This window comes from Python bivittatus, unplaced genomic scaffold, assembly GCF_059951505.1.
Source record: "Python bivittatus isolate LINGU-HERP-01145 unplaced genomic scaffold, Pbiv_v1 ctg000400_np1212, whole genome shotgun sequence".
NCBI classification, from domain to species: domain Eukaryota; kingdom Metazoa; phylum Chordata; class Lepidosauria; order Squamata; family Pythonidae; genus Python; species Python bivittatus.
Window position 1 is genome coordinate 3,959,153 of NW_028277073.1, and position 16,412 is coordinate 3,975,564.

The window sequence follows — 16,412 nt, forward strand, 5'->3', positions numbered from 1 at the left end:
CTTATTATAAATTAATTGTAGCTACCTAAGACAAGTTCCTTGCAAATGATTTAAATCCCATCAATTTCAGTGGGATTTTAAATGTTTGATTTTCTTTGTAGCAAAGCTTTATAGCAAAGCTTTGCCTTTGTGTTGTATATAAAATGTGATTTATAACAGAGTCTTTCATGCGTGTGTATGCCTTCAAGTCAATCTTGACTCTTAGCACCTGCTTGGACAAGTCCCTGCAGTTTTCTTGGCAAGATTTTCAGAAATGGTTTGCCCTTGCCTTCTTCCTAGGGCTGAGGGAGAGGGACTGGCCCAAGGTCACCCAGATGGCTTTGTACCTAAGGTGGGACCAGAACTCATGATTTCCCAATTTTTAGCCCAGAATCTTTAACCACTACATCAGACTGGCACTCCTTACTCACTTGGGAATAAATGCTACTAAATTTATTCTGAGTGGATATTGTAGCAGTTTCATTATCCTTTAGTTATCACCCATTGCTTACTTCATCCCCCCCCCCTTTTTTTTGGAGGGGATAGTGTCTTAACAGGGACATTCCGTTTAGATGGAGTGCAGAAATGGAAATGCAGATCTTCAAAGCTTTAGATATCTTTGAAGCCCGTAAGTCCCACTCTGGGGGTGACTCTGACATATACAGTAACATTCAAAGCTCTCTTTTAGACCTGAATTAATTATATGTAGTTTTAACTTTTATTTTATTAGACTGCTTTTGAAAAATCTTCAAGAGCAGAGAAAAATCTTCAAGAGGCTGCAATGCCAGGAGGAAGCATATTTTGAAATGTGTGTAAGAGACTGCATACCCTTGTATAGTGAAATTTTGATATTTCTACCAAATTGATTATCTCAAGAAAAAAAAATGAAGAAAAAAGGTTTTAAAAATAGGCCAAAGACTAAAGGATGATATTTTCTGAATGGTGCTCTGTGACAAAATTGTAATCAGGCACCCTGCATGTTAAAAGATCCATCTGGAGGAGCCAGATTTTGTGTTGGCCTTAAACATAACCAGTATTTACCTTTGATAACATAAAGGTGACATTGAATTCCAGCGTGGAACAGATCTGTTGACCATAATACTGAAGAGTTGAGTTGTGCCACACTGGAATTTGAATAAAAAATAGAAATGTAATATCTGCCCAGTCAAGGCACTGCTAATCCAGCAATACTCAGGTTTCAGGAAATGGAACAAAACATCTTTTTTATGTTGGTGAAGTGTGTCTAGAGACTTTTTGTTCACTGTGTATTTTTTATCTGACTCCTGTACTGAAGATGGCTTTCCCACATTTGAGTTTCACTCTATGCTCCAAAAATGAGTTCTCAGGTTTTTTGTGTGTGAACAATTAGCTGAATTTGTAAAACTGGTAAAACTATTTGTGCATCATTTATACATTAATTTCTGGCAAGTTGCCTAGGATTGCTTCAGTAAGCAAATCTCTCTTCTCCTCCCCCCCATTCCCCCCCCCCCATGTATTTTAACAATCAGCAGGGCTCGGATTTGCTTTCTATCATGAATGACAGGTTCCCTCTTTCTCGAGGCCAAAAAAAATATTCTTGGGAAGCTTTAAAGATAAGTTACGAGAACTTGTGCTTCATTTCTTCCTAAGATGATGATAAGCAGTATATATTTAGCACCGCTCCTTCCTAAATGGTTTTTGATGCTAGATCATTCAAGCGTATAGGACTCTTGATGTGGGGAAGAGATGCTAATCTAAATTTGTACCGAAGGGAAGCTGTCTGCTTTCTTTTTTATGAACATCAGAAAAATTGTGAAGGAGCACATTTCCATTCCTCAGAAAAGATATCATGTAGAGTTTGCTTATGTGATGTCAGTTGGTAGGAACAGACGAATTGGTAGGAAAACCAAGATTTGCATAGGTAGACATGAGTCCATGAAGTAGCTGATGTTGTTAATAAAAGCTCTAGGTTTCCACCTAAAAATGCATTCTGAAATGTTCAGGTTAATCTACTCCCCCCCACCCCTGACCCGTCTTGTTATTTGTCTGCTGAGAAAAAGGTTGGATTTAGTAACATCTTGGAATTTTGGATTTTGAGTAATGAGTGAAGGACCTGTTACAACTTCTGCTTAGTGTTAGGCTGGACAGACAGAAGGGCTTTGAGGCAGATGAAATATTGTTCTGCCTCTGTCAAGGTTCAGGCTTTTAATCTCCAACTGCCACACATCAAACTATAAAGCATAATAACTTCACATAGAATGCTAATCATGAAATGATTCAACCCTTCTTCAGCAGGGACTAGAACCTTGTAGAGTGTTGTATTCTTAATTGCTTTTTCATTGTACAAATATTGGACTGGAATCATAATGTTAAGGCTTAGTTCTCAGACGAATAAAGTTGCTGAATTCCTCTTACCAGCAGAAAGAGCCAGCTCCCCTCTAGTGCAGAGTGAAGACTGCGAGAAAGACTGGAGTCTCTACCATTAATGTCCATTCAGTTATATTGATTCCAAACTGAAAATTAGTTCATTTGCTGGGATTCCGCTATTGTACTCTTTCATAAATCTTGCTAAACAGAACTCTGTGAATCTGAGTCCAAGGAAATGAATTCAGTAGTACCTTTCAACATGTTCGCAGCTTCTCCATCTTGACAGAGTTGTGGTTGTTATTTCACAAGTTTTCAGTCATAAACTTTTTACCTAGGTTTGCTTTTTTTCTCCTGTTCTTTGTAAACCAAAATCTGTGCACCAACAGATTGAATCCTTAAACATTTTCTATAGAAAAGATCTTGGTTAAACTTCATGAATCTATTAAATTATAAGGAATGATAAAATGCATTGATAAAGCTTGTTTTGGAACTAGACCATTATATATGATAGTGTTGATCTGTGTTTTGTCTGGTAATCATTTTATTACCCTGTGAAAGAAATTTTTGCAATACAGTACTGACAAGGTAAAACATACAGAATAAAACAATTAAGAGAATTGTGAAACCAGTTCTGTTTAGAGTAATCAGTTGAAATTGTGTGTGTGTGTGTGTGTGTGTTTAGCCAGAATCCTCCTGTTTCACACAAAGCAAGCTGACCCTGATTTATATACCTGGTGGAAGTAACCTAGCAACGTCATTGAGGAAATTATTCTTTGGAACTTCTCTAAAGGCATTCAGTTAAACATAAGCGCTGCAATTGGTAAAACAAAGGTCAAGAACGGTTTAACAGCTTCTTCGAAAGGGGCTGTTGTTTTTTGTTGACTTAAGAAAAGTGATCCCAGAGGTTTTTTTTATCCTTTATCTGTAAATTGTGAGAGAGCTGTTTTAGTAGAGTAGCCTCACAGTAATTTCTAAATCCAAATTATATCGTGTTGCTTACATATCTTAGAAAGGGTCTTATAACAACTTCTAGACTAACATGTAAATTGGATGCTTTGTATAGTTCCAAGAAATACTTTGAATGGTCCCTCTTTATCAGGCAGACCTTTGTAAAATATGAACAGAATAAACAGAGACCTGAAATAACATGCACTTCTATGCTAAGGATTTGAATAAATGTATTTGCCTTCATCATCTCTTTAATGAAGGATAAAAGATGCAGAACTATACAGTTCCCCATGACTGTAGGGTATTATCTAATCCAACCCTTCACATATGCAACTGCTTTTAAAACTTCTCTTGACCAGCAGGAGACAGAACATGATTGGGGTCATCTTATACAACTCATCAGCCATACCTAGTCATATCTTTCTAAGGGGTAGAAATTGAACACATGGACCTTACACTTTAGATTATTATACATAGGGCTTTATGGTACAAGCTACCTGTCAACATCATCTGGATCTGTCCACAGAGAAAGGAGAACTACCAGAACATTATGCCCCTACTTCCAGTCCTTGCAAACAGTGCAGAAGGATAACATGGGTGATGGTACTGAAAGCTGCTGAGAGTTCAGGTAGCACCAGGACAGTTACACTACCAAGGTCCCAGGTCTGCCAAAGTCATTATAAAGCATAACCAATGGTCGGTGCTGTGCCCCTGATCTGAGACCAGTCTGAAAAGGATCTAGATAATCCATATCCTCCAGGGCCCTCTGAAGCCACAACCTGATCTTCTCAAGAGCCTTTCCCAGGAATAGGCATACCATCACCTCCTTCAACCCAGGGGACATCACTTCTTCTCTCAAAGAAGCAGACACCACTGTTTGGACCAAACTACATATTGCCTCCTAGATGGCCTTCACCGATCAGGAGGGACATGGAGCTAATATAGAAGTGGCTGGGCCCATCTGCCTGAGGAGCCTGTCCACTTCCTGGGTTCCGCTGGAAGGCAGTACATGACCAGTTTCATCCTATATTGGGACTCAGCAGACATATGCAGCTCTGGGATCTTAAGGGAAGGTGGGCTGTACGCATCATTCTAAGGATAGCTTTTTTTGTGTGTTTGCAAAATTAAGGATGAAAGTGGAAGTGACAGGTCTCTGAAGGGCAAGCTGCATCCATTCCTGTTCTTAAAATCTCACAGAAATCCCCCCTCAGAAAAGGCCCAAAATCATACTACTGAAAAATGGCCATTTTAGTGTCATAAATTGGTAGCACAGTTTGGGGCTCTTTTTCACATGTTGAGGACTATGTAAATAGTAGTCTAGAAGTAGGTTGCCTCCAAGAGGTTTTCTGCTCCAATTCTCAAGCTTAAGCAACTCCCAAAAGTGAAAACAATGATCCCCCCCCACAAATATTCAATCTTGACATATCATCACAACCTCCAAGGGCCTTCCAAAATGTTGCAACTCCCATCTCCCAAATGTTGCCTCCAGTTGTGCTCAGATGCAATCTTTTCCTGCCACCTTGTGGGCAACATCTAGCGCACTCCTGAAGTGGCAGCGGGTTTAATTAATGTTTATTAGATTTAGTACTCACCACAATCCCATCCCTAAAACCTTTCTCTCAGTTTCTCTCAGACTAAGTTTAAAGCTTAGACTTTGAAGCGGCAACTGGAAAAAAAAAAGGACAAAATATTCGAAGGTACACAAACTAATTTTTCTTGTTTCCCCATTTTTTTTTTTTTAGGTGATGTCTCTCCAGTGCATATGAATCCAATTTCACAGTCTCAGTTTGTTCCTTTGGCAGAAGTCTTGTGTTGTGCTATATCTGATATGAACGCAGCTCATATTACAGTTACACAGGAAGCCTTACTGCATCAGTTGGGAAAACATTACCCAGGTAATCTGCTAAATCGTGGGTTGCTGATACTGAATGTAAACATTCAGTTCAGAAGGACTGCAGTGAGCAGAGTGAAGCAGTGAATGCTCTTTGGGAATGGGAAAGCCATTTTAACTCCCTTTGTAAATCAAAATATAAAGCATAAAGTGTTCTATCTTGCTTTGTATCATCATAAGAGTAATATAAAACTGGAAATAAACATTGGAAGGTGCATTGTCTTCCCTGGCATTAGGCCTCAACTTCCTCCCAAGATACACCTAGGGTGTCTGTACAAAGAGAACATGCAGAGATGTGTTGCCTCTTCTCGCACATTGCAATGGCAAAAACTGCTCATTTACAGTGAAACAGATGTCAGCATCTTTCTCCTCTCCCTGTTATTTGGCCCTCCTCAACTAGCCATCTAGCAGCGACTCCAGAAAATTGCCTTTTTTTTCGCTGTTGTCTAATCAGGTCAGCTGAATTTATAAGAGATGCCCCATAATGAAAAAGGGTTAGCAATGATATTTCTAAAATGTTCTGAACCTGATTCTCTGCAGAGTGAATCTTCTGCTCCTGGGCTGGGACAAAATCAGAGCGTGACTCTTTGTTCTGATGGACACTGGAGAAAGAGAGAACACAAATGCTATATAGAAGAAGAAACTGCTTTCAGGACTCCTTGTGGAATGATATGCCAGTTGTTCTTTCTCCATACACTTCAAGGAGAACCAGAATCATGCAGTGGCTAAGAGATGAAGAGGACAGAAAATCGCGGGTTCGTTCAGGCCAAGAACTGAGATGAGACAGAACTAACTATTCTGTCTTATCTCTTCTACTGGAAATAGGAGGATAGTGTGGGATCAAAACGCAGGACACAATTTCTCACAATAGCAATACATGTTTTGGGTTTGGGGGCATTCTGGTTTCAGGGATTTACCATATTTTGTTCTGGACGGGGCGGCACTGCTCCAAACAGACCCTGGGTGCAATCTGGGGGTCCTCCTGAACTGACAACTCCTGCTTGAAGAACAGCTGGCAGCTGTGGCCGGGGGGCCTTTGCACAGCTTCATTTTGTGCGCCAGTGACACCCTTTCCTGGATCAGGAGGCTCTGCATTCAGTTACTCAGGCCCTGGTTACCTCCCAAATAGATTACTGTAATGCATTCTATGTGGGGCTGCCCTTGAACAACATTCAGAAGTTGCTGCTGTTTTAAAATGTGGCAGAGCAGGCAGTTATGTGCACTCCTCGAGCAGTGCATGTTACACCTCTGCTCCACGAGCTGCATGAACTACAAAGTCCTCCCAGGTGCAGTTCAAAGTGCTGATAATGACCTATAAAGCCCCCCATGGCATGGCACTGGGATATTTGAGGGACCATCTCTCCTCAGTTACATCTACCTGTCCCAACAGATCCAGCAGGAGAGGCGTGTTATGGGTCCCATCTATTAAGGAATATCCTCTGATGGGACCAGGAGGAGAGCCTTTTCTGCCGTGGCACCTGCCCTTTAGAACATCATTCCCTCAAAGCTCAGATTGGGCCCTACCCTTCCAGCCTTTAGGATGAGCCCAAAGAAATGGCTGTGCCCCCACGCTTGGGGGTCTGTTAGTAGTGGTGAGCCTTGTCAATGGTTATACTGAATGGGATGTATGATTAGTATTCATCTGCTGACTGTGATTGTTTTGTGTTTGAGTTTTTAATAGTGGTTTTAGTGAAGCTGTATGTTTGCTGCATTTATTAATATTTTTGTTGTTGTTGTTGTTTTTACCTGTTGTGAGTTGCCCAGAGTCACATATGTGAGATGGGCAGCTATTCAAGTCAAGTCAATAAAATTTGTTACCTAACACACTAGTCACTGAAGTATCAAGGCCCTGGCTAGCAGATGCTCAGGGACTACATCCAACATGTTTTGAAATGGAAACCTCTCAGTTCTAACGAGGAGTACATTCAATGGTTTTTCTTTTTTCCTTGGCTCCTTTTAAAAGATCAGCCTGTGCATCAAAGGCCACCAGGCTTTCTCTGGCTTTCACCAGCACTCTCCTTCTCATGCCTTTCTTTGCTTCCGTGCCTGCCCAGAGTTTGGCAGTCTGGATATAATAACCCTAGGGTCAACTAAGCAGTTTGCTTCCTAACCCCAAAAACAGTTTCAATAAACTGTTTTGTGTGGTAAAGTATTGTGGTTCTTATGCTTGATAGTCTTGCAAGAAGTACAGAGTTAGTGAACATGCAGTGGGTCAACTCATCCCATGCTTCCATTGGAAGAAGCCCATTTACCTTGTAAGCCGTTCACAATTTTTACAGCATTATGTATTTAGTGCCCACTACTGTCCAACTGAGAGAAGGAACCCCATCACTGGCATTTAAAGGTAAAATTCTGAGTATATAGTTCTTCCATATAAAAGTTTGAATGTATGCAACACAAAAGGGATCTACAAAACACTGCAATATGAAGTGCTTTTGTTTAGAATTTCAGCCAAGTTACTCCATTTTATATATCTCATTTCCTGTTTTTTCATAACACTAGTCAAACTTTGTGAGCACTGAGTATCTTCATTGCTTGTTGCAGTGTCCAGATAGTTTTCCTCCTAGCTACATGTTCACCGATATTTAGACATTTTTATAAAAATTGTGCTGCATTTAAAAACAAAAACCTTGCATTTTTTCAGTTAGACACCAAATTACCACATATATATAAATGACAGATCACTTCTATCAATATGGTTGCATTGCAATAAATGAAATTACATTCCAGCCTGCTCAAGACATTTTATGCTCCAGTTGAAAGATCTGCATGCTTCCCCCTGAAAATGCAATTTGTAACTTCTTAAGAGATCCCAAATCAGCTGCCTGAGATGGTCACCTCCTTCAACGTAAAGGCAGACTAAAGGCCCAGATTACATCATCGCTAGTAATTTATGAGTGTCCTCTGTTCAGTGGAATCTTGATGCTTCGCGAAGCACCTTTTTGCACTCAGCTCCAAAGTACAGCGTAGCCATCGTACATACTTTTGCATGTACTTTTGCAACAGCAGTCTATTTCTGATATTAATTTGTTCATGGCCTTCCGTTACTTGATTTTCTTTACAATGCAACTCTGTCGTCTGATAGACAGCAGAGTCAGTGTGAACTATAGCCCATCACATGGTGGGGAAGGGATATCAGCTTGGGGAAAATCAGTCCCAAGGACTGAAACTCTTATTTGGTCTGATGATTAGGAACTTAGGAATTCCATATATTAGGAAGTCAACAGGAATCTCATTCATTATATAAAAGAGAAATTAATAATCCATTTAAAGATATTCCAAGTAGAAGGAATAAGTCAACAAAAGGTTATAAAATTCAGAAAAATGGTGATGTAAACTGCAGGGCTGTTAGATCAGAGAGGCATTGTTCATGGTCCCAGTCTTTAGATTCCTGCAACTTATCTGCGGTGAGGCTTTCAGGCTTGTTTTCCATTTTCTAAAGACGCTGTATATTTATTTAGGAGTAAAGAAAACTTCACTGAACTCAGATTTAATTCTGGGGAAAAAAGCATAGGATTATTATATCGTAGGGGCTTTTTCATAACTTGCTGTGAATGTGAATATGTCCAGAATCAAAAATATTTTGCATGTTGAATATACTACAGAAATAAATAATAATATTGTTATCCTCCTTATTCTAGGTATTACAACTCCCACCCATGATATTCTCTACAATACTCTTGGAATGCTAATTAAAGAGCGAAAGATATATCACACTGGGGAAGGATACTTCATAGTAACCCCAAGTACATATTTTATTTCTAATAATGCTGCAAAGAGCAACAAGGGGGCCTTGCTGGAAGAGAAGTGCCTTTCTGAGCCTTCTTTCACATACCTTGTAAGCGTGGAAGACACTGCAGAGTTGGCACCCGATAATTTGCCTGTTGCATCACATTGCAGATCCTGTTATTGTTTCCTTGGGCACAATGAAGTGAGCCAAACAAAATGTCAGGAATTAGTTAGCCATGAGCCAAATGGGAAAAGTCAAAAAGATTCCTGTGAATCTAGATCTTCAGTTCAAAAACCAGGTACAGAGTCACTCGCTGGCAGTCGTTCTTGTGGAATCACTCACTCTGTACTTTCCATGAAGGAAAAAGATAAGGCTAAAAAGTTTAGTCTTAGCCTCTTTTGGCGCAATACTTCCAAGAAAGAAAAAACTAAAAAAGTCCACTCTACATTTTCTGCTCAGTTTCCTCCTGAGAAATGGCCAGTCAGGGATGAAGACGATTTGGAGAACATTCCACGGGATGTTGAACATGAAATTATCAAGCGCATCAATCCTGTACTGACTGTTGACAACTTAACTAAACACACAGCACTGATGCAGAAAATTGAAGAGCAGAAGAAGTACATCAGCAAAGGAACTTCTACAGAAGTGCTAACAATGAAGCACAAATATCCTTCAAAAGCATGCAGCTGGAAAAAACAGAATAAAGCAGCAAAGTACCATGGGAAGGGGCAGCGTATCAAAGAAAAACGGGGAAAATGTAAAACCAGTGAACTGATACCAGCTGATGACAATTTGGCAAGCTCTGTTGAACATCCATTATCTCACGTTACAAGTGAAGTGATGGTTTGCAATAAACAGCTGTGTGATGATGTGTTAGATATGGAATCTCATTCTTTATATAAAAGAGAAATTAATAATCCATTTAAAGATATTCCAAGTAGAAGGAATAAGTCAACAAAAGGTTATAAAACGCAGAAAAATGGTGATGTAAACTGCAGGGCTGTTAGATCAGAGAGGCATTGTTCATGGTCCCAGTCTTTAGATTCCTCAAGAACTATGGACTGTAAACCTAAAGTATCTCTCTCTGGAAAATGTGATGCTGAAGATGAGAAAAAGAAACAGTTAGATCACCCACAATACCAAGCTTTACGAACAGATGGCACACACAGATCTTTGGCAGAGAGAGCCACTTGTACGTGTAATTTGCACAGAGGGACAAACTCTCAAAATACAGTGGAGATCCAAGTTGCTTCTAAAGTTTATGCTACATTCAAAAATGAAGAAGAGAAAAGGTATCCAGAAAATTCTGTTCAAACTCACCATTGTGATAAAACTAATGTGTGTGATTTACTAGGTCAACATTTGGATGACTGTCTTCCCACTGATACAGATATTACCTGCCAATTTAAACAGGCTGAAAGTATTGCTGTTCACAGACAAGTGGACTTAAAGAGTGAGACAAAATCCAAGAACACCAGTAAATGGCTTGAGTCTGTTTATTCACAGTATGAGGAATTCATTTATGATGATCCAATTCAGTATCAAAAAGTGGATAATGGTGGCGCTCGTAGTTCTTTATGTAATGATCTTGTCCAGGAAGAAGAAATCGAATTGTCCAAGTTGAAATCTTATCAACTCCCATACAGATCTTCAGAGTCAGAGAAATGGAATAATATAAGAGAAGAAATGAGTCCGAAAGTGTCTGGAAAAGAAAGGGCTGATTCTCTCTTTCCAAACTACCCAACTGATACAGGTACCATTGATACATACAAACATGAAGAAAGTGGTTTTCTCAGTCAGACTAACTCAAAGGATAGCTTGAAGGAACATGGTAAAATGAACCTAGGAGGAGAAACTTGTATGTGCCATCAAGTGTCTTCTAAAAACAATGAAGAGAATGAGGGTGTTTATGATCAAGGGCAGAGAACTGATAATACTGAAAAGCATGTACTTGGATTCCATGAGGTGCAAGAAACAGACAACAGAATTTGGGAGAAGTCAGCAAATGAAGTGGCTATTGAAGCAACTTCCTTGATGTTGCCGTCCAAAGACTGGGAAATTAAGACACACCTTGTGGGAATACAACAGTCATTTGATAACACAGATGATGTTCCTCTAGATCGGCAAATCCAGCATGAACAAAACCATTTACAAGGCACAGGAAACCAAAGTATAACAGGAGATAGTGGGATAGATTCTCCCAGGTAAGAACAAACATGGGAGTACTATGTCTATTGAGCCTCTCCATCTATTTATTATACATAGCATGGCCTTCAAGGTTATGCATACTGGAAAAATGTTAATTGCAGAATTTAATCTTTCATCTCTGTCTACCCTTGAACATCACTCAGAAGCCATAGCTGATTCAGAATGCAGTTGCTTAGGTAGTTAAGGGTGCCTGTTGATTTGCTCAAGTAACATCACTACTGTGAGAGCTCTGATTGCCAGTTGGCTTTTAGTTGCAAATCAAGATGTTGGTTGTCACCTTCAAAGCCCTACATGCCTTGACACCTGGACACTTGTGGGGCCATATTTTCCCAGTGGTTTCTACCTGTCCAATAAGATCTGGTAGGAAGGGTATTGTCAGGCCTAGCCCAAGGAACTCCAAGAGACAATGCAGATTCAGTTCAGCTATGTTTATTAGCTACAACCTCTAGCAAGAATCTTTCCAGACTGAAACCCCAGCTCCCAAGCCAGCCAGCCACAACAGTGTGAATTCCTCAGGGAGGTGCCAGTCTCATCCTCTTGTTGCTCCCATGCTCCTCCGGCAAGCTAAGAAAATGTTTATCTCCCTGAGCCTGGCCTTCATAATTCCATTCCATCACAGGTATGCTTCAAGTCCCATCTTGATGAATTGTCATTGTCAGGGATCACAAGGCATGCCTTTTCTGTGATTGTCCCTCTCCTTTGGAACAGCGCTGTACCCAAAGTTAGGTCACCACCATGCCTGTTGTCGTTGAGTAAAGCCCCCCAGGACCTGGCTGTTCTGGAAACTCTGCAATTGATAGGATGGCAGACCTTCCCCTGGCAATGTGTGTCTGTTGTTTTCATGACTTCTTCCTTGTTATGCTAACCAACAGGAATGTCTACTGTTGTTACTGGTTTTTGTTATGTTTTGTTATCCTAACTAAGCAGCATATAAATGGAAGTAATAAATCAGTCAATATGTACTGTAGCTCTCATCACTAGACTGGATGGCCATTTAACCAGGCTAGTTGTAGATGGTGGGAGTACATTTTATGCAAAGTCTTAAAGTGGAAAACAGGCAGAGTGAGGCAATTTACCCTGGTGTTGGCTGCAATTGGCTTGTCATGAACTTTTCACAGTAGCAAACAAAGAGATAAGCTCTGGATAAGCTTCAGTTATTTCACGTTCAGAAAGCTAACTGGATCAGGCAGGATGGATATGAACTGGTTAAAGTGCAACAGTCTACTGCCATGTTTCTCAGCCTTGGCAGCTTTCAGATATGTGGACTTCAACTCCCAGCATTCTGGGAGTTGAAGTCCACACATCTGAAAACTGCCAAGGTTGAGAAACACTGGTCTACTGGGTTATGTTCCCCCATACTTCAAAAAGTATGTTTTCCAAGTATCGGGTAACTTTATAGAACAGCATGTAAACATGGAAAACATAACATTTACATATTTGAACATTTCTGGAAGGTAAATGACCTATAAAACTATATAAAGAAACTTTAAAATGAAATACTTTTAAAAGAATTTTTGAATGAACTATTCTATTCTATTCTATTCTATTCTATTCTATTCTATTCTATTCTATTCTATTCTATTCTATTCTATTCTATTCTATTCTATTCTGCCAATATTTCTTCTAATAGCTTTGTAGTTATCTGAAGGTACTAAGAAAATTTAAGTTATCAATAATTAACTATGGATAAATGGTTTTTTTGTGAATCTTTTGTTTCAAAAATACCATTCTTTCCAGAACACAAAGTATGGTATCTGCTAATTCTGCCATCTTGGATGGACTGAAGAAAAGAAGAAGCTTTCTCAAGAACTTAGAAGGTATAGAGAAGACTTTACAGAGCAGAAAGACTCTTACCCCAAACTCCTTGCTTCAGTTGACACCAGTGATGAATGTTTAATTTTTCCTCCTTTTTTTAAACAAGTTTTGTGAATCTATTTGTAAATCTATTAATATATTTGCTGTAAATGTCTTAAATTAACACATGTGGTAATATAGGTAAGATGTTGGGTATTTCTTCCATAAAATGTATGAATACTTTGTAATAAACATTTTTACTGTTTTTTTTAATGCTGTATTTGTGATAACAATAAGCTCAAATCTTAGTAATTTCAGGGATGCTTTCTTGGCCCAGTAATGAAGTGGTTTGACTATGCGGATTTTTTTTAAAACAGCCTTTTTTCTACTGTTTTCCTTGTTTATTTACACATTTGGATGTTCATTCAAGCCCAAAAGTGGGGCACGGGGGAACACACCATGTTTTTGAGAGCTAAAAACAACTTTGGAGAGAGAATATTGTATACTGTTTGCTGGTTAGGATTAAATCATTTATTTAACCAAACCTTTTGCAAGTAGGATTAGTGAAAGTACACTTTATGTACCCTAGGAATTTCAAATCATATTCTGGATTTTAGATACACCTAGAATATGTCCAGTTTTTCCTTTTGGTGTATCATGGATACCCTGCTAATCTTCTTCAGAGACATACAGTTATCTCTTGCAATATTCCTAGAGAAAGAAGGAAAAAAAACGTGTGGCTATCACATTAGTTTATGTCAAATATGTTTCTTTTAAAATAAAGGTATACTTATTTAGCAGTGGTGGTTGTTATTATTATTGCATGACCAACAAAAATATATGCTTTCATTCAGATCACATTCCAGACATTTCAGCAGAATATGTTGTTTGGTGGATGAATCACACTTTCCGGTGATAAAATACTGCAAGTTCAGGGCTAAGAATATTCCTGAAATAAAAATATGATTTCATGGGAAAAGTATGAGTAGATGCAAAAAAAGTGGGATTTTTGCTTTAGATATGTACAAATTAAAATATTATTTAGTTTGTGGGTAATATAAAACACCATTTTGTTTATAACAATTGCAAGAACGCTCGTCTGTAACTTAAGGTGAAGTTCAATTTATGTATGTATGTATCAGTTAAGAAGCATTTAAATGAACCTTTGTTAAAGCTGAGTGCTAAGAACTGAACTTTTTAGGACAAGATTTGTTTTAAATAAATCCATTTACAGTCTTCACTGCTTATAGAAAGGAGGCAAACATATTAAGATACATATTTAAGGAATTAAGTAAAACAAACCTCAAATATCCACATATTCAGAATTTTCCAAGGGCCAATATGTCTTTTCAAAAAGTATTCTGAATAAAAATGTTTTAGATTTAGTGGATCAATGTTAGCTCACAAACAACATCTTTTTAAAAATATTTATTGTGATAATACAAGAGAAAGATAAGAATCTGTTACTTGCCTAAGACAGTGGCTTGTCCCTTGTATTTTTCTCTTGTTATGCGGCCCAATTTTGAAATTGTGGAGCTGGCTCTATTTAGGCGCTAGCTAGGACTGCATGGTACAATTTAACACTGTTTGTGATATCTTGTATAAAAAACACACATGCACACACACTTCAATCCCAGGAGACCTAGAGAGGAGGAAAACACCCTTTTTCTGAATCTACATTCTCTTCCACAGCTGCTCTTTGTAAGAGTGACTATTTCAGGCCTTGTTTTAAACTAGGTATGGTTGAACAAGCCATGTTTTACCAGCCATATTTACCCATGGTTAATCACCCATGATTTTCTCAACCCAATTTTGTGGGCTCATACAATGTATTGAACCAGAAATTAACCACACTGCCTGATTTGGCACAAGAAGCTTGTATAGAGATTGGCTAAACTCACATGGATCTGTGAGGAGATGGGGTTGAATAGAAAATTTACTTTTACAGGTAGTCCTCGGTCATTAAGCAAAGTGTTCACTAAGTGAAACCGCAACCATGCTTATGATCTTACTTCAGCTTTCCTTTGCTTTACAGCCTGCCAAGGTCATAAATGCAAAGATTGGTCGCAAAGTTACTTTTACATCACTGTTGTAACTGTGAACAGTCACTGTCAAAGGCAGTCACTAAACAAGGACTACCTGTAGCTTGTGGTTCAGCCTATGGTGTGAAAACAGCCACAGTGGCTTGGTTCAGACATCAGGGCTCATCCACACATTTCATTTGCTGCAGTGCAGACATGCCCCACTAACCATTTCTCACAGTTGTCCTCTCACAACTTGGTCTTTGGGTTGTCTTGCCAGCAGCCCACTAAAAAGGTGGGCAGAAGCCAGTCTAATGTATTCCACCATGAAACCAGTATTTAACTTGCTATCTCAGCAGAAGACCTTCTGGAGGGACCTTCTGGGGCACATGAAGGAGCCATCTTCAGAGATCAGCCATCAGTTGGGCTCCAGTTGGCCTGGCCAGTCTGTTGTGGGGCTGCCCCCCACGGTGGCTGCCAGAGAGCCCAGACACCTCCCTGATGCAGCCTATTCTTTCTTTTTATAGCTCAGATTTGGAAAAACTGCCCTTATGAAATGTGGGTTCCACAGACTCACATGATGGCCTCACCCTCATACACCAACACTGGCTTTCACTGGGGCACCCGGCTTCTTCCTGGCCAGTTTCAACCCCCAGCTAAGGGTTAGGCTCTGAACAGCTCCTTCAAGTCCCAAGTCCACCGGAGCAGAGAAACATAGCCCCTGAGCTGCCAACAAAACAGGATAAGGGATAGCAGAGGAAGGAGCACAGAGCACCTGGCTTGCGCCAACCTTCCTGAATAAACAGAGGAGCAGGAGTTGAGAGAGCTGATGTGTGCGTGTGTGTGCACACGTGCCCGCACTTTTCCCATCCTTGCCACAAGAACAGTGGTTTGGAGGGAAGAGGTTTTGAGGAGAAAATGCTGTGGGAAAGAGAGTGGAAGGGGAAACAGGGCATTTCTATTCACATTTAACAGAGCAGCAGGGGGGCATCTTAGCAGTGTAGATCTCAGGGCTGAAATCGACCACCTACGAAGAGATTGGGGGGGAACCCTGAGCCCCGCCACACCTGCACACAAACACTGGGCAGAGCTTCAATTGCATGGAGATATGTCTCTCTCTCTCCCTACCCACACACACGCACATCCATGGAGAGAGAGAGAGATACGCAGACATACATACACACAAACGATACGATTATGAAAACGTAAACCTACCTACCTTCCCATGGAACTTAGGACTCCCGGCTGTGTGAATCGTTTCAACAGGCCAGTGGAAGTGCTAGAAAACCGTCGCAAGCGTTGAGATGCTCCCCCCCGCAAATAAAATCATCCGATAAAAGGTCTCCAGCCTCGGGTAAGACGGTTCCCAGCCTCCCTCGCACCGTGCCAAGCTTGGCAGCGATTCTGCAAACCCTCCGCCTCCTACCTGGCAGGGAGGGCTCCCCGCCTCAAGGCAGCCCCGGCTGAACCCCGGCGGCAGGGACGGGGAGGGCCG

General features: G+C 40.1%; 1 protein-coding gene and 1 long non-coding RNA gene across 2 annotated transcripts in view; one reads left to right on the top strand and one right to left on the bottom strand.

The window, feature by feature from the left end:
- The window catches only part of STOX1 (storkhead box 1), a 28,749-nt gene extending 15,414 nt beyond the window's left edge, over positions 1-13,335 (top strand). Inside the window, exons 2-4 of the mRNA XM_088144325.1 lie at positions 5,016-5,168; positions 8,806-11,098; positions 12,840-13,335. Of these exons, the coding sequence (XP_088000451.1) occupies positions 5,016-5,168; positions 8,806-11,098; positions 12,840-12,999 (2,606 nt within the window). The 3' untranslated portion in view covers positions 13,000-13,335. The remainder of the gene's footprint in view (positions 1-5,015; positions 5,169-8,805; positions 11,099-12,839) is intronic.
- On the bottom strand, positions 11,516-16,371 carry LOC112540071 (uncharacterized). The gene is made up of 2 exons (XR_003084133.2): positions 16,137-16,371; positions 11,516-13,607 (listed from the first exon to the last, which is right to left on the bottom strand). It is a non-coding gene; the product is annotated as an uncharacterized LOC112540071 (long non-coding RNA).
- Between the last annotated feature and the right edge of the window lie 41 nt (positions 16,372-16,412).